Raw genomic sequence first — 22,643 nt, 5'->3', positions numbered from 1 at the left:
TCGAAGCCATGTGCGACAGGAAGAAATATACGTAAATCCGGGGGAAACAGGTCCGTTAAACTCTATCGCAATAAGCTTAAATATGAGTTTCATGTGCATTTATATAAAATCTACAACTATTCCAGTGGCATCTGCATAACAGAACATCAAACAGCGTGGCACTGGCTTACAGTGCTTCGGGCGTTGAGATGATGGACGGAATGGAGATGGAAGGCAAGCCAAGTCAAGTAAGCCCCCCATATTTCCCAATCTGACCAATCATCAGATCCCTTCCCGCCTCGGCTTAGCCACCTTAAAATCTCCCCCTCCACTATCCACTAGCATCTCCCTCTAATACAACTTTCCAGCACGCGACGATCCCGCACAATCCGCGACTCTCCTTCATTGCTCTTCTTCTGCTTCCCATTTTCGTCTTTATCTCTTCGTTGCATTGAAATACGGGAGAAGAGCCGTACAGGTTGAGCAAGAAACACGTTCCTTTTTCTCTCTACAACGACTCGTCACCATTTGCGACTTCCGTCCTTCCTAGACCGACCTTGACCTATACGCGGACTCTTCGCGACAGGAAAACTCCACTTCAAGGCGTCGAATGAAATAGGGGTGCAACGTCTACTAGTCTACCACAGAAATTCTCGGCATCTATTTACAATTTCGAAACTGGACTATTCTTCTGAGGAACCTCACAGTACAACACGAAAGACGAGACATGTCAGGCTCAGAACCTTTTCCGCTGCTAAACACGGCAAACGATCAGCTGCATCAGCGTCGTCCCGCAGACCAAGCAAATTCCTACGTCAGCAACACCACAGCCACCCAAGACGCCATCAACAACGCCCGGAAGCGACGTAAGAGTAGTCTTTTGGGCGGCGAGATCAGAGGTGACACGGGTGCTCCGGCATTGGCTTCCAGTCGTGCCAGTCTCGAGGCCTCAGATAACCACTCCAATGGTCACGTACGTCACTTTTCCTGTTCTGTTCTGCTCTGTTCTGTTGGACAAGAACCGCCTGTGCATGCTGCCGTGTACTAACATGTCGATGGAACAGTCCGACGGCCGCAAGCGCCTCTCGAAACGACGCCGTGCTCGTGGCCTCATCGGTCGAGCGAAGCAGACCATGATCAAGCATACTTTCGTCCTCCCTGCCGTCCTCCTCGTCTTCTTCCTCGTTGGATATGCCATCAACCCTACCGAGTCCAACCCTATCCACCACTTCATCTTCTTGTCGTACAAGCTTCCTCAAGATGACCCCAACGAGCCTGCGCAGTACGGAAAGGGACGCTGGGATATCGCCTTTGTTGGTTTCTACACAATTGTCCTCTCCTTCACTCGTGAATTCATCATGCAGGAGCTCCTGTCACCACTGGCCCGTTACTACAACCTCACCCGTGGTAAGAAGGCCCGTTTCATGGAGCAGGTCTACACTGCTCTCTACTTCGGCGTCCTTGGTCCCGCTGGTCTCTGGGTCATGAGCCACACTCCTGTGTGGTACTTCAATACCCATGGCATGTACGAGGGCTTCCCTCACCGAACTCATCTTGCACCAGTCAAGTTCTACTATCTATTCGAGGCCGCATACTGGGCTCAGCAGGCCATTGTGCTTCTCCTGGGTATGGAGAAGCCTCGCAAGGACTTCAAGGAGCTTGTTGGTCACCATGTTGTCACCCTCGGACTCATTGGCCTGAGTTACCGATTCCACTTCACCTACATTGGTCTGGCAGTCTACGTCACCCACGATATCAGTGACTTCTTCCTCGCTACGTCCAAGACGCTCAACTACATTGATTCTCCCCTCGTCGGACCTTATTTCGGAGTCTTCATGGTTGCTTGGATCTATCTGCGTCACTTCCTCAACTTGAAGATCATTTGGTCTCTTCTCACCGAATTCGAGACCGTTGGCCCCTTTGAGCTCAACTGGGAGACTCAGCAATACAAGTGCCGTATCGCACAGGTCATCACTTTCGCACTCCTCTCGTCCCTCCAGGCCTTGAACTTGTTCTGGCTCTTCTGCATTGCTCGAATTGCGTGGCGATTCCTCAGCCAGAATGATCTCCAGGATGACCGATCTGAGGACGAAGACGATGATATCGAGGAAGAGGAAGAGATGCCTGCCTCTGCCCTCAAGACCAACGGCAAGGCAAATGGCTTCGTCAACGGACATACCAATGGTCATGCCATCAGCAAGATCCCTGAAGATGCGAAGAACTAGATGAATTCGCACCTCAGGTTGGTATCTGAAACTAATGGAAGGAAACTGCTAGAGGAAAGGAATACGACCTACTTTGTTTCCAGGAGAGTATCGGGAAAACGAAGAGAGGGTTGGTGAGACGAATTAATGGATCAACATCATCTAATGACCACATCGAGGGATGCCACGAAACGGGCGCATAGTTATATTTCCCACTTTTTCTTTTGAGATCACGGAGGCAGCAGGATGGGAGATGGATGGTAATGGAGTTCAACTGGGAGTGGTTGGACCTCACTGTCGCTTTTGTATCAAACATGCCGGCGTTCCGAGGGAGTCCGAACTATACGGACTAATATCTGCTGTGTTGCGGTGGTAGGTTGCCGAGTCGGACAACATACAGCCATACAATCACATGCGTGTACGAATCGTGCACACATGCATATGGTTGGCTTGTCGTGTCAACATTGGGAGCCAAGAGAGCTTCATTCAAATGAGGCAGTCGAAATGTCTTTCGACGAACTCGTCAAGCCATTTTGGAAAAGGGGGGTTCCTCACTTATATGTGCAACACTCTCGCTGGCCTCAAATCAACCTACCGCATGCACCTCGGCAGTACACCATCTCCCTCGGGCCATGTATTCAAGCACCTATATCTTCTTGTACAATCACGCTTGCCACTATCTATACGAACACACTTAATAATACTACCACCTTGACGCTCGCTACCTCTACTCTCCGACCCGCGTGCTATTCACACTCCTAGCCCCATTTAGCTATTTTCGTGTTCGTCGGTAGTGAGTAGCTTTACGTTTTTCAGCTGGAAGCCTCAACACGCGTCAACTTGGCGCCTTTTCATAATCCGGAGGCCCGATTACTAACTCGCCTCTCGTGTTGGATGATATACAGATCTCACCTATTATGCACTCTATGAGGTGTGGATATAACCCCCAATTTTGCCTCTTATGGATACTCTCCCAGACCCTTAAAAACACCGCATCACGCTGGAGGCGCACGCGTAAGCCGATACGAGCGAGCTCCAATATCTCCTCCGTACGGTGAGAAAGGTCATGCATGGGAGATAAGCCAGAAATAAACCGTGAACCTATCATTCGCCTGTCTGAATCGTGGGTAACTCTACTATGTCGCAGTCAGTCCACTTGAATTTCTTAGCGTAGTAGCGAGACTCAAGATGCAGTCTGAAAGAGAATATCTGCACAATGCATGCATGGGCATGCCCCCTTGTTCGGCGGGAAGAATGGCAGTTTAAAGTGTACACATCCACTCGGGACAGGGCTTGTATGCACTGCGACATTGATACAACTTTATATGTGAATAGGTACTCTACGCACGCCGTACGCTAAGAATCAAGTAATCAGGCGGCGCAGCACATCATCACAGGATGAAGAATGTGCGACATAGGGATGAGATTCGCGGAGGTTAGCCGCCGGGAGATAGCCATACGCCGCAGACATACAGAAGACAAGCAACGACTTACAGTAACCGAGTCTCGGATGCCCCATACCATTTCCTAATGGCGTCAAAATATATTCCCTTTCAGGGGTCGATGCTACTACGGTGAGGCGCTTGTTGGGCCCCCCTCGCCGTGGATCCCGGTATCCGGGGTGGCGGGTCCGGGCTAAGTGGGGTCAATTCTACCGAGCACAGCCTCAATGTAACGGAACGGAGGACGGTCCGTAAAACACGACAACAGCGCATTTCCTCAAACGTTTGCACGCTCGAAACGAGTTGAAACACGTCGTGGTAACGGGCGATTAGCTTGTTACACATATTCCGGCATATAACGACACGTGGAAATACCAAAGCGAATCACTGACTAAGAGTTAGAACAGAAAGACTTCATTCGATTACTCGCCTGCTATGCTTGCTATGCTATGCTAGTCCATACTTCAATATGCTTGACTCAGGTAAAATACCTTGCATTACATACTTTGTTCGGCCCCGAAATGGACATGACTCGGCTTGTTGTCTTCTGTCGAACAGTGTCCCTGCCTCCTCTTCCAGAGCTTTTAGACCATCGACCGTAAGATAGCAAGAGGCCATTATTTTCTCCTCGTCCTAAGTAGCAACCATTCACCCGCCGCCCCCTTCTTGAAAGAGCCAGTCGATTCACAACCGTTTCCCCCCGCATGAGCGGTCTGTTTGTCTAAAAGACCTAGAAGTCTCCTGTATAAAGACCTCGCATCCCTCAACCACTCCATTGCATCCTCTTCTGAAGACGTCATGTGTGCAATGTCGTTTGCTGTGTCGAGAGCGTCGAGCCGGTCGTCGCAGATAAGAGAAATTCAGATCAATCCATATGCCCCTTATATTCAGCCTAAGCCATGTCCCATTTCAAAAGCAAATCGTGATATCCGTAAACGCCTGCATATGTACCCTGCCATGACAATTACTATGCTATATATAGCACATTGCAACGCAAACGTTTGACTGCATTACCCCCCCCCCCCCCCCCCCCCCCTTCCTATTGCCTTGATGATAAGGTTGAAAATATTCACTCGAGTGCCTTGATGCAGGCTGTTTCGAGATGATTAGTCGGATTCCGATGATCCGATGCATTAAACACTAGAAGCAAAACGCCTCAACACCGATCCGATGCAGTCTTGATGCCGAACCTATGGGTGAAACGTCGTAGGCGGAGATGGTGCTTCGTAAGCCAAGTAGATAAAATGATAGCGTGGAAGAGTTGTGATGAGAATTAAGTTAGAGGGTAACGTCAATCCTCGATGGTGAAGATGTCACGACGTTTGACAGTGAGGTCGTGTATATTGGTGAAACACTAGAGTGCTGAAACGTGAAGCAACAGCTTACTTTCGCTCCATCGAGTGCTCCTCGCTGTGGCTCGACTCTGCGTCTGAGCATGACGAAGAGGATGTGTGTGTATCATCCTCATGGCCTTGTGAACCTGAGCCGGATATGCTTCCTGAGGATCCCAGACTGTTGTAGCTGTCAATAGCACCGTCTGAATTCCTTTTTGGTCCCATTTTAGCCTTACGAAGGGCCCTGGCAGCTTTCAGTTGCGCTTCACGAGCCACGTTGAGGGCTCGCTCGGCTCGGATTTGCTTCTCCCACATAGAGGCATATCGCCCCTTAGCGGCCAGGAGTTCTTCATGAGTTCCCTTCTCAACAATTGTTCCAGAGTTAAGAACAATGATTTGATCGGCGTGTGTGATCGTAGATAGTCGGTGTCTGAATTCATGTTAGAAAGAAAGCTGTGCAGGGTATGGAGCGGTTACATACGCAATGATGAGCAAAGTTCGGCCCTGCCCAATGTTCCACACATTGTCTTGAATCTCCTGCTCAGTATGGGAGTCTAGTGCTGATGTGGCCTCGTCCAGCATGATGATACGAGGGTCCTTGAGAATTGTTCGCGCGATGGCGACTCGCTGCTTTTCGCCACCGCTCAAACGGAGACCTCGCTCGCCGACTTGCGTGCTGTATTGATCTGGAAATGATAGAATGCGGTCATGAATGCTGGCGGCACGGCATGCTTCGTAAACTTCTTCGTCTGTCGCGGAGGGTCTTGCATACTTAAGGTTGTACATCAAGGTCTCATTGAAAAGCGTTGTGTCCTGGGGAACGACACCAATCTTCTCTCTGACTGAGTTGATGGTCAGATCCTTGACATTCTTCCCGTCCAACTCAATCGATCCCTCGTCGCAGTCGTAGTAACGGAACATGTGGCGAAACAAAGTAGACTTGCCTCCACCTGACTCGCCCACAAACGCTGTTGTGGTGCCAGGCAGACATTCGAAGGAAATGTTGCGTAGCGCGGGTTTTCGTCGGTCATAGGAGAAGCTAACGTTGTTCCAACGCACATGACCTTGGAAGTCCTTGCCCAGAGGGACAGCATGGGGCGTATCCACTACAGTTGGCTGGATCTTGAAAAGCTCAAGTAATCTCTCGCCTGAGATCATCGCCTGCTGTACAGTCCGGTAAAAAGTGCCAAAAAAGTTCAGGGGACCCTGTAGTTGTGTCAAGTATGAGACTACCATGAACCAGTCACCAGTGGTGCGACGATCCATACCCATGGCGACTTGCCAGCCACAGACCAAGGCAGCGATGATCCTACCGAGGTTGAAAACAACGGTTTGGCAAATGTTCATCATCATCATGCCCATCTGAACCTTTGCCTCGGCATTTTGGAACACTGCAACCTTGCCTTGGTACCGTCTGGACTCGAAATCTTCGGCGTTGAAGTATTTGACTGTTTCGTAACTAGAGATTGAGTCGTTCTTTACTGCTTCCTCTTCGCGGTCGGCGTTGGTCATTTCACGACGCTGATCCGCTCGAGTGGAAGCCATCTTGATAGTCATGTAGAGATACCAACAAGTATCAACCAGGTTGATCTCAGCATACAGTGGGCCGTAATAATAGTAGAAAACCGAGATTGCGAGGAAAAGATCGAAAAGCATGGGGAAAACCTGGAAGGTCACTTGCTCAAGAAATTGGTTAATAGAAGAACCTTTGTTGAGTGCTGACAGGACCTCTCCAGTGCGCTTAGAGAGGTGGAAATCGAGACTCAGAGAGTGGACGTGGTTGAAAGCCGCTGTCGTTAGTCCCCGATACGAATATTGCGAGACGGGAATCCAAAGAATTGATCTCAACGATCCCAGAAGTCCCGATTGGCCTTGAAGGATCCACAAGATTCCCAGAATCAAAAAATCTTTCAATGGGAAGTTGTCCATTGAAAGGCGTTCGCCATCTTGAACATCTTTGATCACCTCCTCGAGATCATTTACCACTTGTTTGACTGCCATCGGAACAGCTACGTTGACCAAACGCTGTAGCATGACCAAGATGAAGCAGATGAGCACATTTATCTGAAGTCTGACAGAGTCCTTAGGCCAGAGGTAAGGGAAGAAAAGTGAGTACCCCTTAAGATACTCCCACCACGTCTTGTGTGGTAGCTTCTCGGGTCGATAAAAGGCAGCAGGTTCTTCCTTTTTAGGGAAACTTGGCGTCTTGTGTGCGTTCGACATCGTTCTACCGCGCCCACGGCGACCATTGGTATCACGACCATTAGGAATCTGGCCATTGACCGCTTGACCATTAGTCTCATACGACCGGCGGTTTCCGTTCAGTAGTGGTGTTGACTCGGCTGGGTTAGCTTCCTCGGCTTTCTTCTCGTCAGTGTCGCGAGCTTTCCGAATCCATGCCAAGCTAAAGACTCCGACCAAGGCAAGTAGATGGAGTATTCGAACGAAATAGAGGACGAGGTCGATCTTGGTCCAGTAATCTACACAGTTTCCTTCCTTGTCTGAGCCGCTGTTTTTAACAGAGCGGAAGAAGTGGCAATCAACAGCCGCAACTGCAGTTGTAGAGAACATGATAATCTCGCCAATGAAGCCCAAGATCCAGATAATGAAGTGAACAATATTAGGACCCTTGCGCCAATCGAAAAGCGAGATGAGGATATAAAGGTAGAAGAAAAGGGATCCGGTAACATGGACCTATGCGAAAAAGTGTCAGTTGCAGTTACGATGACTCTCTCGAGATCTCGAGACAGTTAAGAGGGAGTAGGTATTTCACATACAACACTCCATTCACCAGCCCATGGCAACCCCTCGTTGGACCATTGGTAAGGGTCTTCGTACCAGAAAGCATGATAAAACATGAATCCAGCGCTGCCCACATAGGTCATGAAGACAACAAAGGCGAGGTAACGAAAAACATTTTTTGCGGTACGGCCAAAACCTGGGCCGATCTTGCGGTCACCATCGCCTCGGGCTCGCTTCCTCTTGGTTATGGGTAATGGCTTGCCTCCAGGTCCTTTAACTGTAGGCTGGACCAGGTCTTCTTGTTTCTTGGAGTTCACGACGCTGTACCAAGCGGCGCAAGATATGAATGCTGTAAGTAGGATGAGGGCGTAGAGGTATTGCGTTTTGCGCAAGATATAATCGGCTAGAGGTAGATCATCACGGCCTGCACCGCGGAAGGAAATGGTCGCGGTGTCGTCGGTGGTAGCCATGATGGCGGACTAAAATAGTTGTGAGCGTCGTTCGGTATCAAAGAGCGGCAAGCCCATATGTGAACTATGGAATCCGAGAAATAGGACGACGTCGATAGAGGAAGGGAAAGGCCTTCACCGCGGACAAAGCATCGCCCTGCCCGTGGCAATTGACGGGACAGAGGGGCCGAAAAACGAGTGAGTGGCGGGGAGACTGTGGAAGAGGCACGAGTTGAAGATGTTGAAGGGTTAAAAGAAAGACTCGAGGCTCGAAAGACGAGTGCGGTCTAAGTCTTGTCCTTGTCCTGCTTGCTTTGCTTTGAGCCGAACCTACGACTCAAGCAGGTGCCACTACCAGTGCAGGTGCAAGTGCAAGCGCAAATGCAAGTGCAGGGTGCAGGGGGGGAAGGTGCAAGGTGCCGGGGGCAGGATGCCGGACGCCAGGTGCCAGGTGCAGCAGGGCAGGTGCCCACCTATCCAGATTTTGGGCAAGCGCAACTCCGACGAGCATCCATTCGCTCGCAGCGCCAGTCCAGGACAAGCAACCGGTGATGGATGAAAATGGGTGTCGGAGTGCCACGGTTTCCGCAGGGTGTGCACTCTACTACAGCACAACTAACAGCACCTCAAATCTGAAGCAAGCAATGCTTTGAACAGTATTGGATGATGGAATGGTTGGCAGGTACGAGTGAGTGAGTGCGTGAATGTAGTGAGCACAGGGCGACACCATCACATCAGCTCAGCTCAGTAGGGATGGATGATAGATGCCCTGGGGATTCAGCACACCTAAGCCCTTTCCCTCCAGCTAACTACGACATCGGTCATCAATTGCCCCTCTATCAGGTCCCAGCACCAGCCCAGCTTTTAGCAACATGGAAAAGCAGCCAGTGGAAGGCAGTGAAGGCCAGGTGCCAGCAGCAGTGCGTATTCAGGCCTTTTGCTTCAGTGTTGGAAGCCCTTTGGTTGGGCAGCTGACTTGGGTAAGTGGCGAAAGCCTCCCCGAAAATTGCCCTCTCGTTGGGATGCTCTCTTCTTGGCCCATCGAATGAATGATTGAGATGGAGAGGTGCCGTAGGTACGGAAAGAGAATAGAGAATAACAGGTACGTACCTACTGGGTCAAACACTTGCACTGCACGGTGAACCAGCCTGAATTTGAATTCGCTGTCGTTATTCAAAGGGTCCAAGGGTCTCTACTCTAATCAGAGTTGGGAACTAATAGCGAGAGTCCGTATATTCTTGTTTTATATGATAGATAGTGTCAATACTGTGAGGTTCCCTGTTGAGTTGTATTTACTCAAACAACTGCACGATAAAAATTCGTTTTTAAATACTCGTTACTGTGACAGTTTCTGTTATGGGCTGTATTGTATGGCCAGTTTAATATTGTTTTCGAGATTGGATTGCGCGGGCGCCGCCGGTGGGCGTTGCTGGATCGTTGCTAGATCGTTTGTGGCTCGATCGATAACTCGCTTGTTGCTGCTGGCTTCCACTAATTCTCGACTTGGGAATGGAAACGGAGAGCGGGTTTTGCTATAGAAGAAGCAGCTAGCATCATATTCGATGACTACAACATCGCCTCAGTAGGCCTCCTGGTCCATCTTGCTCCTCTTATTCCTGTTCTCGTGCTTCCCTTTCACTATCAACTTTTGCTCAACCACAAGCAACGCCTCTCTTCTAGGCCCTCTGAGCCTCCCGGCGTTCTCCTAGAGGTGGGTACACGCCTCAGGCCTGGGGCACTCTGTGGTCCGGCGACACGCCTCTAGCCTCTAGCACACGCCTCTCTCGACTTGGCACGCTCCCACACACACACACGTCTTCAACTACCCAGAAGCAGCTAGGGTAGGGTGGGGCGTCCCTTTTGGTGGAGAGAGTCTTGGGAAGAGGGTCCTCTTTGAGTCCTTTCTGGGGGGGCGGCGGTTCTTGGCTTGGGTTCCACGCTTTTATCCTCACGTCGTTCTTGTCTTTGGGTCCGTTGTCTACCAGGAATTTGATGGGTCTTTACCGGGTTTATCTGAGCGACGGAACCTCGAGTTCAATGCTTGTCTCTTTGACCTGACAGGGTCTGTGTATTGTTCTATGCCAAGAGCGTGAATCGCGATGAAAGAATGGTAAAGACGATAGATAGATGATCCGCAGACTCGGCGCTTTGAGCATTGACAGACCTGACCTGATAGCTTATAACGCTGGTGCCGCGGGAGCAGTAGGGGTTCAAACGAATGACAAACTCAACATTATGGAGAGACGGCGTTATTAGGACGCGACTCGGGCGTTTAACAATCGATACCTGTCTATTATTATACATCACACTGCAAAACACATGCACCGACTGGCTAAGTTGTTGTTTTGCGTGGGTCAATCATGAAGCTCGGCTTCGAATGACACGACATGTGCCTGTTGATGATTGCGTGTAAAGCACAACTAACAGCAAATAAAGCTTGTTGTCCATTGACGGGTACCGTACAACTGCAAGGGATGGATGTCATTCTCTGTTCTTTTTTAGGGAAACGGGTCCAATACAACATTCACTTCACCTACACCTTGTCTAGTATGGTTCCGCTTCAGGTGAGATCGGGGATTGTTTGACCAACGGCCAGGTTCCCCCAGATGGCAGGTCAAGGTTAATCAATAAGAATAGAAGTCAAGCAATGACAGGGAAATTGGAATTCATCATCATCAAGATCCATTGCTGGGTATTTTGTTAGTACGGCTGTTCTGCGAACAACGAACTGAAAGGCCAAGCAAAGTGATCAGATATGCAAAAAATAGTCATAATGTTCAGCCAAAACACTATATTTCAATTTGACTTCCCCTATTGGTTTAAGGGGTATCGTGATAGCGCACCACCTCAGCCTTGAAAATGTCCCAATTTAGACCGTGTGTAAACAAAGTCAACACCAGTCCTATTCAATCCAGTCCAACCAATCCATCCCGTCTCAACCCTCCCTGTCCCGCTGTAAAGTTTCGATAATCCGTTGCACTGGCCAGACAGAACGCCGCCCAGCGGCTGATGGTGTTGGTTTGTGCGCTTCGGTAGACTACAGTAGTCATCCGCTTTACGCTGTTGTATCATGGACTCAATTGTTGTTTTTTGGCGCACAACAAAATGGTTATACAGTCCAATGACAAACCAAGGAAACGAATCCGCATGGGACGGGCTATGTTGATTTGTGAAAGCAAGCCAGGAATTCAGAGGACTTGCATAGCTAGTCGTCTAATCGGTTTGATTAAGCGGTGTGTATGTCTCTGTCTTTGTGTCAATAATCATGAATTTCTCTTCCCAGTGACCTGATGCCTGCTTCTGATTGATTCATGAAATTCATACATGACTCCTCAGCGATCGTATCTGGAACATTTGGTGTGAACTGTAAGGCCGTGTAAGTGGTCACGGTGGCTAAGATGATGGCGATAGTGATGATGTAAGTGAGGGCCATGACTTCCATGTTCCGCGCCTTAGCTCGGTGTAATGGTTGCACAGGAACATGTACCCCGTATTGTACCTCCAACACAACCTGCGATTTCGCTTGCTGCCGTTCCAAAGAAGAAGCGGTTGGAGACCTCTCCACGCAGGTCGAATAAAGATCACGTATTGTGCCTGGCAGGGCTTGTAGGCTGCGGGTACGGTATCAAGAGGCTTGCCTTGGCGTCATGCTGGTATTTCCTTCATTGAGTTCAGTTCATTGAAGTTTCTACTCCAATATGATCTATCGAGTACAATCTTTTTGTGTCTCAGTTGTCTATACTGGAAAGTGACTGGCCAAGTCTTTACTCCATCCCGTGGCCAACAGTCCTCCACCATCTTCGATCCCGACCGCCAGATCCCAGCCTTCACCTTGTCGAGGTATAGATGTGTGTACCTAGATCTGAGCTCCTGACGTAGCTTACTCTGCCCTGCCTAACCCCCTTTCCACTTCCACAGCACCACCTCTACTCCGCCGTCGTCATCCGAGTCAAGTCATATGGGAGGCCGAGTCAGGAGGACGTTTCTCGGCCAGCAACGGAGGAAAGGATCGGAGAGATCTGGCCGGGCAGATCATCGCTGTTGAGTCTTGGCTTTAGAAGTCATGATGGTGTTCTTATTCCCGAGACAAGAATCGCTGAAAAGCCGGGGTCGAAGAGGAGGGGTGGGCTGCTCTCCCGCCATAAAAAGAAAAGTGACAGCCCTCCTTCACCGGCGGGCAGGTTGTGTTGTGTTGTCGTGTCGTGTCACAAACTTTAGGCTGCAGATGATGGTCTTTGATCTTTTTCCTTATTGCGCCAGCTACAGTAGTTTCCTGCATGTAGGTATGCGAATTGACGCAGGTCCCTGAGGAGAGGAAAGAGAAAACTGAGCTGCAATTGACGAATGAGCTTTGGCTGCGCCATCTGCCATTGACTATTCGTTCCATTGTACAGAGAAGTCCTAGAATACATCAGGGATCTGTTGGTTAGTGTCAAGGCGCGGGGCGGCGCTGAGCAGCGATGCGATACGATATCATGCGGCGAGTGATGCACGGTGAAACAGGTTCTCAGGTATTTGCGATGTAATAAGTACAGTAAGTGTACAAGCTTACACAGAACGAGCATATGCGCAAAAGCCCCATTGTTGGCTCTGTATTGCACCAAACGCTGGTATTAACATTACCTAGCTGTTAATCCCCGCTCTGCTCTCCAGATCGATCGTTGCTGCGTTGGTGGGAAAGCGTTGGCCGCAGACTGCAGACTGCAGTGGGACTGTCGGATTCGTGCTGCTGTCAGATGTCGGATTCGCAAGGTGAGTGATAAGGTGAGATTTAGGTCAAGGAAGAGTGCAGTCCCTGGTGTGCAAGCTAAGATTGGCGATGCACCGTCCGATTCTGGAAAACTGACAAAGATGAGCGGGCGGCTAAAATGGTCAATTAACTGATCAATTAATTTTTGCTGACATCCAATAGCGGATGTACTGTATTCACTGAAGGTTTTGCTTTTGTTTACAAGGGTCATCCGTGTCTCCATACCTTCTCGATGGCGTCTCAAGCCTTTCTGTTTTCTCTCCCCACCATTTATGCCCAGGTGTCACCACGAAGGACTCATAATGCTTGACTCTCCTCCACCTTGAAAATGTGCTGACTCCACAGAGGCTGCTATTGTTGTCCTGAGGCCTGTTAGCTTGACCCTCTTTCATACAACTGCCGGTGAGCTGTAGCTGTCGTAATGCGTCACAACTTACAAGTCGGTCCATGGTTGTTTTTATTGTACAAGCATTGCTTCTATTGTCTCTGCCAGACTTGGATAGCATTGTCTGTATTAACTTTTCATGTGTTTATACTACCTCGGCAACTGAAGAGCGTCAACCACAACATCTACTAATACCGAAGAACAGGTCCGAGCTAATTAGCAGCATTGTATACCTTACTAGCGAATGTTTGGCTACAAAGAAAAGGATTCCATTGATCAATCTATTTTATCCACCATGAGGGCTTAATGTTCGGTATCCAACATGACTACATTGGATCGCGGTCCGCGCTAGGATGGTGCTGTGGTTTGATCTTCATCAGTCCCAAATGAGATCTGCAAGTGCCTTTTGATTGGAACACTCTCGGTGAAGAAGCAGAAAATTTCGGACGTGTTTTTTCACCGTCCATAGCTACAAGAGCTACCTCTACTTCATCATGAGATGATTAGCATCTTTTCTCTTTCACCGCTTGCTCTGCTGCATAAGTATCTGCAGGCAATTGGGCCCGTTGTTCAAATCAAAGTTTTGTCGTGCACAGCTCATGCTAGTCATCAAGACACGCCTGTGGTCTCTACAACATTTACTTGAATAGCTTCGCGTCAAGTTATCCGATTGATGCAAAACCCCGGCGTCTGGCCGCCAGCCAAGCATGGGTGTCTCAGCCGTTGACAGGTCAGTTCATCTTGACTGAGCATGGGAGCCACGAGAACAGCCAGCTTGTGAGACCTGGGCTGCAATACAATCCCAGTCTTGGTCACCAAAATTCCAGACCCTCTGTCTTGGACAGGATAGTGTCCTTGATGAGGTGGAAGAGTTGAGTAAAGACACCTGTCTGTGCCTCTTGTCCAACAGCCATCTGTAATCTGTACTGCACCTATTCCGCCAATCCTCTCAAGGGTCCAGTCCCCCTAGCATTCATTTTATGGATCACCACCATCACCGGCGCCGCCGTCAAAGCGGGACCTTTACTGGTTACGGTACGGAAGCTCAATTCAACTCAGGTAACTTATGGGTATCAACTCGTAAAGGTGCAGAAATGAGCTGATGGATAAAAAGAAAGCAAAGCAGAAAACAAAGACAGGCCAGGCAAGAAGATAGCGGAATGTAAATTGTGGAATGCTAAGTCCGCATCACCTGTTGTACTTGCTGTTGCGGTATCCCAGGTCACGGTCCCGCGAGCCATAACATGAAATGGGAATGACTGGTTGAAGACCCGGTCAGACTAAGAGAACAAGCGGATGGTCGCCCCTCTGCCCTTACTGATTACGACTGGTAGCCCAGCACCAAGGCTCAAAGAGCCGCTCCGTCACGATCCTAGTGTTGGTTTTAGTGAGCCATGGCAATGGCATGGCAGCCTGCACTTGAGCCCAGCTTGGAATAAATTCAAAGCGAAGCCAAATTGACACAACCCTCCATTGGCAACTGATCAGTAATGCTCGGTGTTCTAAACATGGAAAATGGTATGGATTGACATCCGATTCTGTGTTAGCCAGAGCCAAAGATCATGAAAATGTCTAAGTAAGCGTGATAATGACCCCACCTCCACAATTGATACCGTTCTTCTCGGTGTAAGTGAGGACACCTCCTAAGGGACAAACACTCCAATACAGCTGCTGAATGTGAGAATCAACCTTCTAAAAGAGTCAAACGTGCATTCGTCTCACTCCGACCAATTCAAGCCTCGCCCTTTTCTTCGGGTCCTGTGCCTTAATCAAAGTGGTGTTGGTGGTAGGTATGTCGTTGTCGTTGTGGCTGTAGTGGGCAGTGGGTGGTATCATATCTGCAGACGACTGCATCTAGTCGAAGGGGCTTGGGCCGGGTCGAGATCTGACGAAACCAGGCCCTCTTCTTTTCCATCTTGTAACAGATTCACCCCGAGAATATACTGCTTGGCATCCGCACCCAGGTACGTGTTACCCCATGGGCTTTCTGGGGGAAGCGAGAAGTGAGGCCATTCAGGCCATTCAGGCCAAGTCAGGCTTGCTGATGTGATGTGATGTGATCAAGGTAATACGAGGTGATACCGAGTGATGTGAGATATGAGCTACGGGATGCCATACATAATGTATGTATTATGTATGTATAGGTAGGTAGGTGAGTATGCGTATGTATGTCTGCCCCGAAGTGAAACTTGAAGGTTACTGGGATAGAGCTCTTGCATAGGTTGTATACATACTACCTAGGAATGAATATCTTACGCAGTAAAATACTGGGGTATCTTGTTCATTTAGGCAGCCTGCATCAGTCTGCACAACTCAAAACAAGGCGGGCATAGTCAGCGAGTGCCTAATTGACTCAGATGCATATATTGATTTCAAGGATATCCTTTCTTACGGCGCCTTCTTAACTCACCATCTCCCACCAGAGAGATATCGAGACTCGATACGATTCGATATGAGCGTCTCCTTCGCTTACCTAACTTCCCTTCACCTACATTATGAGATGTTGCCAGCCGCCGGCTGCAACTCTCAGAGTCTTTGAGGCCAACTGTTGCTGTTTCTATTTCTGCTGTGCCTTCCTTCCTTCCTTTACTGTACTGCACCGCACTACACTCCCGTTTTCTGCGCTGCACTGTACCTTCCTTGTCAACATTTTCAAAACCTGATAGCATCAGCAAGGAAAGAGTCAGCAAATATGGAAGGACGGGGCCGGTGGGGATTGCCTGCCGAATACCTGAGATTCAATCAGTGCCTTACCTTACAGTCCGGCAGATTGAACGGGATACCTATCTCGGTACCTCCTTAGACATCCACTCCGGACAGCCTCCCTCAGCTTCCCTCCACAACTTCATACCTTGCCGGCTTCATGAAGAATTGCTTGTCTGACAGCTCACCTCTCACAACTTCCGCTGCTGGTTCAACATGCCTGATCCATGATCTTTTGCGCCTTATCACTAGCTGCACACTTGTCTAGTGTATTGTATCTCGCGAGCAAGGGACCTAGGTAAGAAGAGCCGTTTATACTCGTCAAGACATACCTATCATACCGACCTTTATTCAGTTCCCAAATGGTGATGTATCATTCGTTCAGCTCTGGCCTTGAGTCCTACACAAACTCCACTGTCCGGCATGAGTAGCTTCGAAGGCTCTTATCTTCTCTCGTCTATCTTGTTTCCTCTATATTGTTTACGCGTGACATGCCTTTCTTTGCTTATTGCTTTAAGAGCGCAGATTCACTCCTCGTATTGGTCGCTGACCTACCTTACTCACCTTGCAGTCATCATGTCAGGTTAGGTTAACCACAAGCCTACACACAGACAACCCTGCCCCCGAAGACCCCTGCCAATGTCTTGTCCATAGACACTCTCTCCTAGTTTATACTGCCTTATTGCTTTTTCGAAACTCAAAACCGCCAGCAACTCTGTGCATTTTCACCTCGGCAGGAGAAACGATCTGTCATTAAGAAGTGCCAGGCAGTATTCGGCAGGCATTACGTTTGCGATTGGGTCATGGCATGCCCACCTCCAGACTCGTTTAGATGCACAGTGCTGCTCAACAGCCTTGGACAGGTTATGGTCTGGCCGGTAGTCCTTTGATCATTATGTGGATTCGCCTCCACGGCCCGTGGTATCGGACTTAACTTTCCTGTTCTGACACTCGTAAATTTCACATGAATACAGGCCTCAATACTCTGTTCAATGAGATCAGTTCCAGAGACATTCTTCATACAAACTCCGTTCTATTGGGTCTCGGCCTCGCCAAGCAATACATCCGCCCATATGCGGCTCGCCATCGGTTTGCGTTTCATAGGCCCACAAGGAGCTACGCATACGGGACGATACATACGACTGAAAATGACCCCCATTCGATGTTGCGTCTTGAGTGCTTTTAGCGAGTCATTCATTCTTCTTTAAACTACCAGGATACAACCCCTACTCTCTATGGTTATCTCATGTCGAGGAAATGCATGAATAGCATGCAATCAGTGTCACTCGCTGTTCGATCAAGTGCTGTCCCTCATGGCTTGCAATGCTTCTGACTAAGCCCTCGTGGCTCCCCAACGTCACTGCACGTATAATATGCAGCTGAATACGCTTCAGCTGCCTGTTCTAGTTTTCTGGGGAAACATGTGTGTGGCTGCAAAGCAATATGATGGGTGGATGCGCGGTGTGGGACGTTGACTTTGCGCGGTACTTCACTTGACCGGTCAACCACGAGGAGATCCTGGAGATGGCCCACTACTCTTTGGCTCCGGCTCATTCTTCGCCTCAAGCCTCGATGATCATCCCCCACATCAAACGACAAGATCTCCAATCCGATACTTCAGCCTCAATCGCGAGGGAGACTTAACCCAGCTAATCACCACCCTGTCAGCGAGTTTAGGCACCTCGGGTCGACGACGTGCATCCTTGTGCATACATACCTCATGCTATCACCTCAGGTAGATAGCTACTTCAAGACATGGCTCACCGACAAGTCTGTCGACTAACGGGAAGTTTATTTCAGCAAATGGGGTTCATCCCGAGTTTCGATAACGGTTGCATTGTGATACAAACAAGCTTGCAGGTTTCCGCTCCAATGGGTCCAACCAGCTTCACCGCGAGCCGATATCATACTCAAACCCTTGCAACAGGAAGTAATACTGATGGCATTACGGGACTTGTCGGGGCTTTCATCGGCTGAATGAAGCCGATTATACCTCACAGAAGTGGTCCAAGACAAGTTGTGAACGGTGTCTGAATGTCTGAGATTTGTGGGAGATAAGAAACGGTAACACTATTAGAGAATATGAAAACCGGCATGCTACTTGGGCTTGTCAAGTGCTATGCTTGACTGGTCAAGTGGACTGTTTCTCTCTTTCCTCGCCTTGAAAAGCAAGGAGATCTCTAGTCGACGTCCTGCAACCACTTGGGCAAAGACCGAAATATGCAGCTCGGAATCTCAACTCTGAACATGCAGGACGGTTGGGTTCCTTTGCTTGCGATGGGTGCCTTCGTTTCAGATGTGACAGTCTGTCCTATCAGAACACTTGTTTCATGCACTGAAAACAACAGACAACTTCATTTCACTTAGCCAAATGGTCATCAAATATGGTGGAGATGGACAACGTTTGCGATCCTGCTCGCCTGCTGCTTTCGCGAGTCAATGATTCACATCAAGCGTATGTTAAACATCTCCATTACACTTTTGGCCTCATCCCGCAAATTACGATCAGGGGAAGATACTCATGACTTCGCAGATTATATGCAAGTCCTTGGAAACCTCCAGATAGCTAGCAGGCTTCACATGGATTTCTTATCTTAAAATCGCTGACAGAAGGAACAAACCCTTGAACAGCTGTAAGTTGGGTCCCGTCTGACGTGGAATAACAAGAGTCCAAGAACCCAAGAGCTCTCCCTGCTCTCAGCTGCAACTGTGATGGGTCGATGCGATAGGGTTCGCTGTGAGGGCCTTTTTGTTGCTTCTTGGGTGCTGTTCACCGCCTATACAACTATGACCGCAATGTTGGGGTGGCTACCGGGGTTGGCGAGCTACCGAACAAACAAGCAACTGGCCCCCCTCAGCCAAGAACATTCGGTTGACTTCCCCAAGTTATCTCATCTCGCGGCAGCAAGGGCTCATGTGATGGCTTGGGACGGAGCCGTGCAGCGCGGGGGAGCGAAGCTTCCGGAGAATTATACTAGACAGCTACAGGAAGCTCAATTCCTTTGATTGTGGCGTGGCAAGCTAACAAGCAAGACGAGACGGTGATGTGTCGGTGTGAAGAGTGAGCACAATGCCTACAGGCTCCAACACTGGGAAACTGTCATTACCGGGTATACCAACGGGTCGGGCCGTAAGTCAGTCCAAGTCCAGTTGAAAGTGGGATTTCCGGTGAGATAGTTGACATGGATGGATGATTCGGGTACCGCCAGTCTCTGCAGTGGATGCCTGGGGTAAAGTACCCGTCGGAACGCATTGCATAACCCAAGGTAAACGACGACAGGGCTCAACACCATCGACATCGACCATGGCTTAACTATGTATGTCTGTGTGTCGTCATGGGCACAAATGTCAGCCCGATAGCCACATCGTGCCCATGGGCCATGGTACGCCCCGAATCTCTCAACTCAATAGTGGATGTTCCCGGATGACACCCGCATTGTCCTTGTTGGTTAAGGATGAGGATGGTTGCATCCTCTTAAGGCACAAAGTTATGCCTAGTACACGGAACGGGGAACTCTTCCCCCCCGTCAGGCGAGCATCTGTTCTCTGTCTTCCAACGACTTACAAGTGAAATAACATTTGAGGATGCAGGGTAAGTAGACCGTCTCACATCCATGTTGATGACATTCTTAAGGATGGTCAATATGTCCGGTGCCGTCGGCATCCCAGATTAGCCACGGCGAATAACTTTTCTTTGCCAATTTATCGAAGCGAGCGGTCAGACCATTGGCTTGGTCGTGAGGCACCCTAGAATTGCAAGACGAGCCCAATGGCGGGGATCTTGCCATGATGATACGAATTGTGCGTCTCGGGTCTGGCTCAACTCTACGAACATTATTGACGTGGAAGAAATGGCGTCAGGGGTCATAGTGAGAACAACTCGGACACATCCTACAGGCCATTCTATGTATTGGGGAATGATGTACGACTATAGGCCGTCTCTTTTCGCATCATACCCAAGAGATACAGTGTTGTCATATCTCGCGATATATCCCCCCAAATCACCTCAACCAAATTCCAAAACAAGCCCGTGTTCATTCATTGCATACTTTTCTGTCTGTTGTTAGAGATGGTATATTGTCCTTTGGCCTGGTATGTGATAGCGAACCACCTGATTTAAACCCATCGAGCTCCTTGGAATAGTCAATAGTCAATAGTTGATGGTGGGCTACGGGGGGGATTTTGAGACAACGGTCAATTCTGTCTGGCTTAATTAATTTACAGAATCTCCGACATGCAGTGTAATGTAAGTCGGAGAATTATTCTCTTTATCACTTACAAAACTGCCGTATACCAGCCTCCAGAAACTGATTAAGTGCTCACATCTGAATAATGCAATTCTCCCATAGAGTCATGATTCACCTGGCCTAGAATGTTGTAATCCATACCTTCTTCATGCTCTTTTCGTTAACCTTAAATTTTTATGGTTCAATAACTCTGGTTGAGGCATGAAGTTATCATAAGACTTAAGTTTCGCTTAATCATCCCTTGCTGTAATGCTATTCGAGATGGCCAACAAACATGATAGAGCCTATATCTTAAGCCCGTTGTCTTATCTTCGGCAGGAATAGTACTTTCAATGGTCATTGACAACAGCATTCAGATATGACTGAATGTGTTGAGTTGATGGAAATTTCAAGTCCACAGTGAGATATCACCAAATCTCGTGTATTAAGGAGTACCATAAGATCTCAATATCTTTTAGACTGGACGCAGCCCACAAGATGAGTCTGATAAGATTGACGAGATTCCCTTCGCGATATCTAGTGCGTGGTGTAAATCAATGAACTAGGGGTCAAACTCGTAAACAAGCCACACAGCGAGCGAAGGTGATCTTGACCAGGGATAGAAAAAGCAATACTCTCTGAAACGTACAGCAAGAAGTGACAATGGAGCTAGAGAATCAAGTGCCATTGTGCTCTGCTGAAGCTTCTATTCAACTGAATGAGATGACTTACTGAATGTTTATCTCATTGTCGTCCAGAGCGTGTAAGTGCTTGCTCTATATGATATTGTGTTGTTTATTCTTATTCGGATTGGTCGATAGGAGGACAATAAGTTTCTCTGTGGAGCACCGCCACCACCAGAGTGGAGTCTTGTGCCCAATCAAACACAAATGCATTTCAGCCTTGTGCGCCCTGAAGCTTTTATCCCCAGCCTCAGCCTTGCTACTACATTCTGACGATCAACCTCTATCTTCTGTATCATTGAGTTGACCTCTATCGATACATTGTGGGTGGGTAAGAGCTCCATTTTTGGCCTTTGCTCAAGTCGGAGAACGCCGCTAATCATATTGTTATAGTTCAATTGTTATCTTAGAGATAAACGAAGTGATACTCCTGACCTAGCGTACAACATTCGAGCTTCGGAGCGACCGATCGAGAGCTCTCGCTGTGTCTTGTACACGATATTTGGCTCAACATCGAAGGAAAAACTATTGCGATTGGTCAAGAGCCCCCTCAGACCAACACTTTCCATCTCCCGCCGACGCTCTCCCTCAGCGGGACCAAAATTGATCATCCTCCACCTGCATCGCCATCATGTCCAACAACGCACCCTCTACCCCCGTCAAGGTGCCCTCCAGCGCCGCAAACCACACACAGGCGACTCTGGATCCAGATTTACGCTCACAAATCAACACAGTGCTTCTGCGCGACGGTCACGTCTCAAAGTACGCTCCCCCTCCCTCGCCAGTTTCTATCATGACAACCTACTAACACACTATCCAAGAATACAAGATGCTCTTCTCCACGCGCTAAACTCTCATTCTACAAACTGGCCCACGGCTATCCAATCGCATGCACTTGCTCTGCTGCGCTCCGGCGAAGTGACAACTTTTCCCGCCCTACTGAGTCGCGTGCTCGAAGATGTCCGGCACGATTCTGCCCTCAACCCCATATCATCGAGCTCGAACGGAACGAGCGCTAAGCCTGCAACAAACGGCGATGCCCCGAAGACTAATGGTGCGGCTGACGCTAAGCCTAGTCTTGCTGTGCCGGAGTCGGTAATCGAGGAGGCTCTTCGCGTCACCAGGGAGAGCCTAGAAGCTGTTTGCGACATCGAGGACGAAGGAACCGCTTAAGATGCGGCTATCCCTTGAAACATTTGAACCAAGTCAAGAGGTGATAGAATAATTCTCGTCGCATCAGGAAATATGCCCGGCATTCTGAATTACAACAAAACCGAAGACAATATCCAAACAATGCGAGAAGCCCAACAAGGGTTCGATAACTTGGGTGCTTACCACCATACACCAGCAAGCCCTACATACGCAAAACCGGACAAGTCAGGATACGCCCAAAATAATAGCTTAACGAGGGCCTTTATTGAAAAGCAAACTAACTTATATTATAATTCACAACAAACATACTCGCACGGGGTGTTGGAAGGGAGACAGGACCCCGAACGCATGGACACGAGACGATAACTACGTATGACACAAATGAATAGACATTACCTTGATGACTATCTCTGACGATTTTGCTATGGTGAAAAATTAATGTCTGCCGTTCTTGGCGCTACAAGGCTGATGTACTTTATGAATATCTCTTACGTGAAGGCGAGAAATGTTCATTTCCAGCTGCAGACTGATGGAGCTCTCAGCTTCATTGTATTAAGACGACTGTTTAAAAGCCTTGTATCAAAAGAAATAAAC

At 48.8% G+C, this 22,643-nt stretch overlaps 3 protein-coding genes across 3 annotated transcripts; 2 read left to right on the top strand and 1 right to left on the bottom strand.

Annotated features, from left to right (window-relative positions):
* The first annotated feature begins 584 nt into the window (after positions 1-584).
* Positions 585-2,411, top strand: FOBCDRAFT_47937 (TLC domain-containing protein). The gene is made up of 2 exons (XM_059612212.1): positions 585-952; positions 1,044-2,411. The coding sequence occupies exons 1-2, from the start codon at positions 707-709 to the stop codon at positions 2,202-2,204; spliced, it is 1,407 nt and encodes a 468-aa protein (XP_059465609.1). The 5' UTR covers positions 585-706; the 3' UTR covers positions 2,205-2,411.
* A 2,247-nt stretch (positions 2,412-4,658) lies between these two features.
* On the bottom strand, positions 4,659-8,456 carry FOBCDRAFT_47929 (uncharacterized protein). Its single transcript, XM_031188515.3, has 3 exons — positions 7,737-8,456; positions 5,441-7,653; positions 4,659-5,389 (listed from the first exon to the last, which is right to left on the bottom strand). The coding sequence occupies exons 1-3, from the start codon at positions 8,169-8,171 to the stop codon at positions 5,008-5,010; spliced, it is 3,030 nt and encodes a 1,009-aa protein (XP_031035780.2). The 5' UTR covers positions 8,172-8,456; the 3' UTR covers positions 4,659-5,007.
* A 12,687-nt stretch (positions 8,457-21,143) lies between these two features.
* On the top strand, positions 21,144-22,456 carry FOBCDRAFT_229390 (uncharacterized protein). The gene is made up of 3 exons (XM_031188527.3): positions 21,144-21,228; positions 21,291-21,659; positions 21,719-22,456. The coding sequence occupies exons 2-3, from the start codon at positions 21,529-21,531 to the stop codon at positions 22,068-22,070; spliced, it is 483 nt and encodes a 160-aa protein (XP_031035792.2). The 5' UTR covers positions 21,144-21,228; positions 21,291-21,528; the 3' UTR covers positions 22,071-22,456.
* The last annotated feature ends 187 nt before the right edge of the window (positions 22,457-22,643 follow it).

The sequence above is a fragment of the Fusarium oxysporum genome, chromosome VIII (genome assembly GCF_013085055.1).
Source record: "Fusarium oxysporum Fo47 chromosome VIII, complete sequence".
Lineage (NCBI taxonomy): Eukaryota > Fungi > Ascomycota > Sordariomycetes > Hypocreales > Nectriaceae > Fusarium > Fusarium oxysporum.
The sequence above is the reverse complement of the archived record's forward strand: the minus strand, read 5'-3'. Positions and strand labels throughout refer to the sequence as shown.

What these genes read in the sequence shown, in the direction of transcription:
- FOBCDRAFT_47937 (XM_059612212.1), top strand. Translation starts at nt 707, where the DNA reads ATGTCAGGCTCAGAACCTTTTCCGCTGCTAAACACGGCAAACGATCAG. An exon ending in ATAACCACTCCAATGGTCAC is followed by an intron (nt 953 to 1,043) that starts GTACGTCACTTT and finishes TCGATGGAACAG; the next exon opens with TCCGACGGCCGCAAGCGCCT.
- FOBCDRAFT_47929 (XM_031188515.3), bottom strand. Translation starts at nt 8,171, where the DNA reads ATGGCTACCACCGACGACACCGCGACCATTTCCTTCCGCGGTGCAGGC. An exon ending in GGGCTGGTGAATGGAGTGTT is followed by an intron (nt 7,654 to 7,736) that starts GTATGTGAAATA and finishes TTTTTCGCATAG; the next exon opens with GTCCATGTTACCGGATCCCT. An exon ending in CGAACTTTGCTCATCATTGC is followed by an intron (nt 5,390 to 5,440) that starts GTATGTAACCGC and finishes ACATGAATTCAG; the next exon opens with ACACCGACTATCTACGATCA.
- FOBCDRAFT_229390 (XM_031188527.3), top strand. Translation starts at nt 21,529, where the DNA reads ATGTCCAACAACGCACCCTCTACCCCCGTCAAGGTGCCCTCCAGCGCC. An exon ending in CGCGACGGTCACGTCTCAAA is followed by an intron (nt 21,660 to 21,718) that starts GTACGCTCCCCC and finishes ACACTATCCAAG; the next exon opens with AATACAAGATGCTCTTCTCC.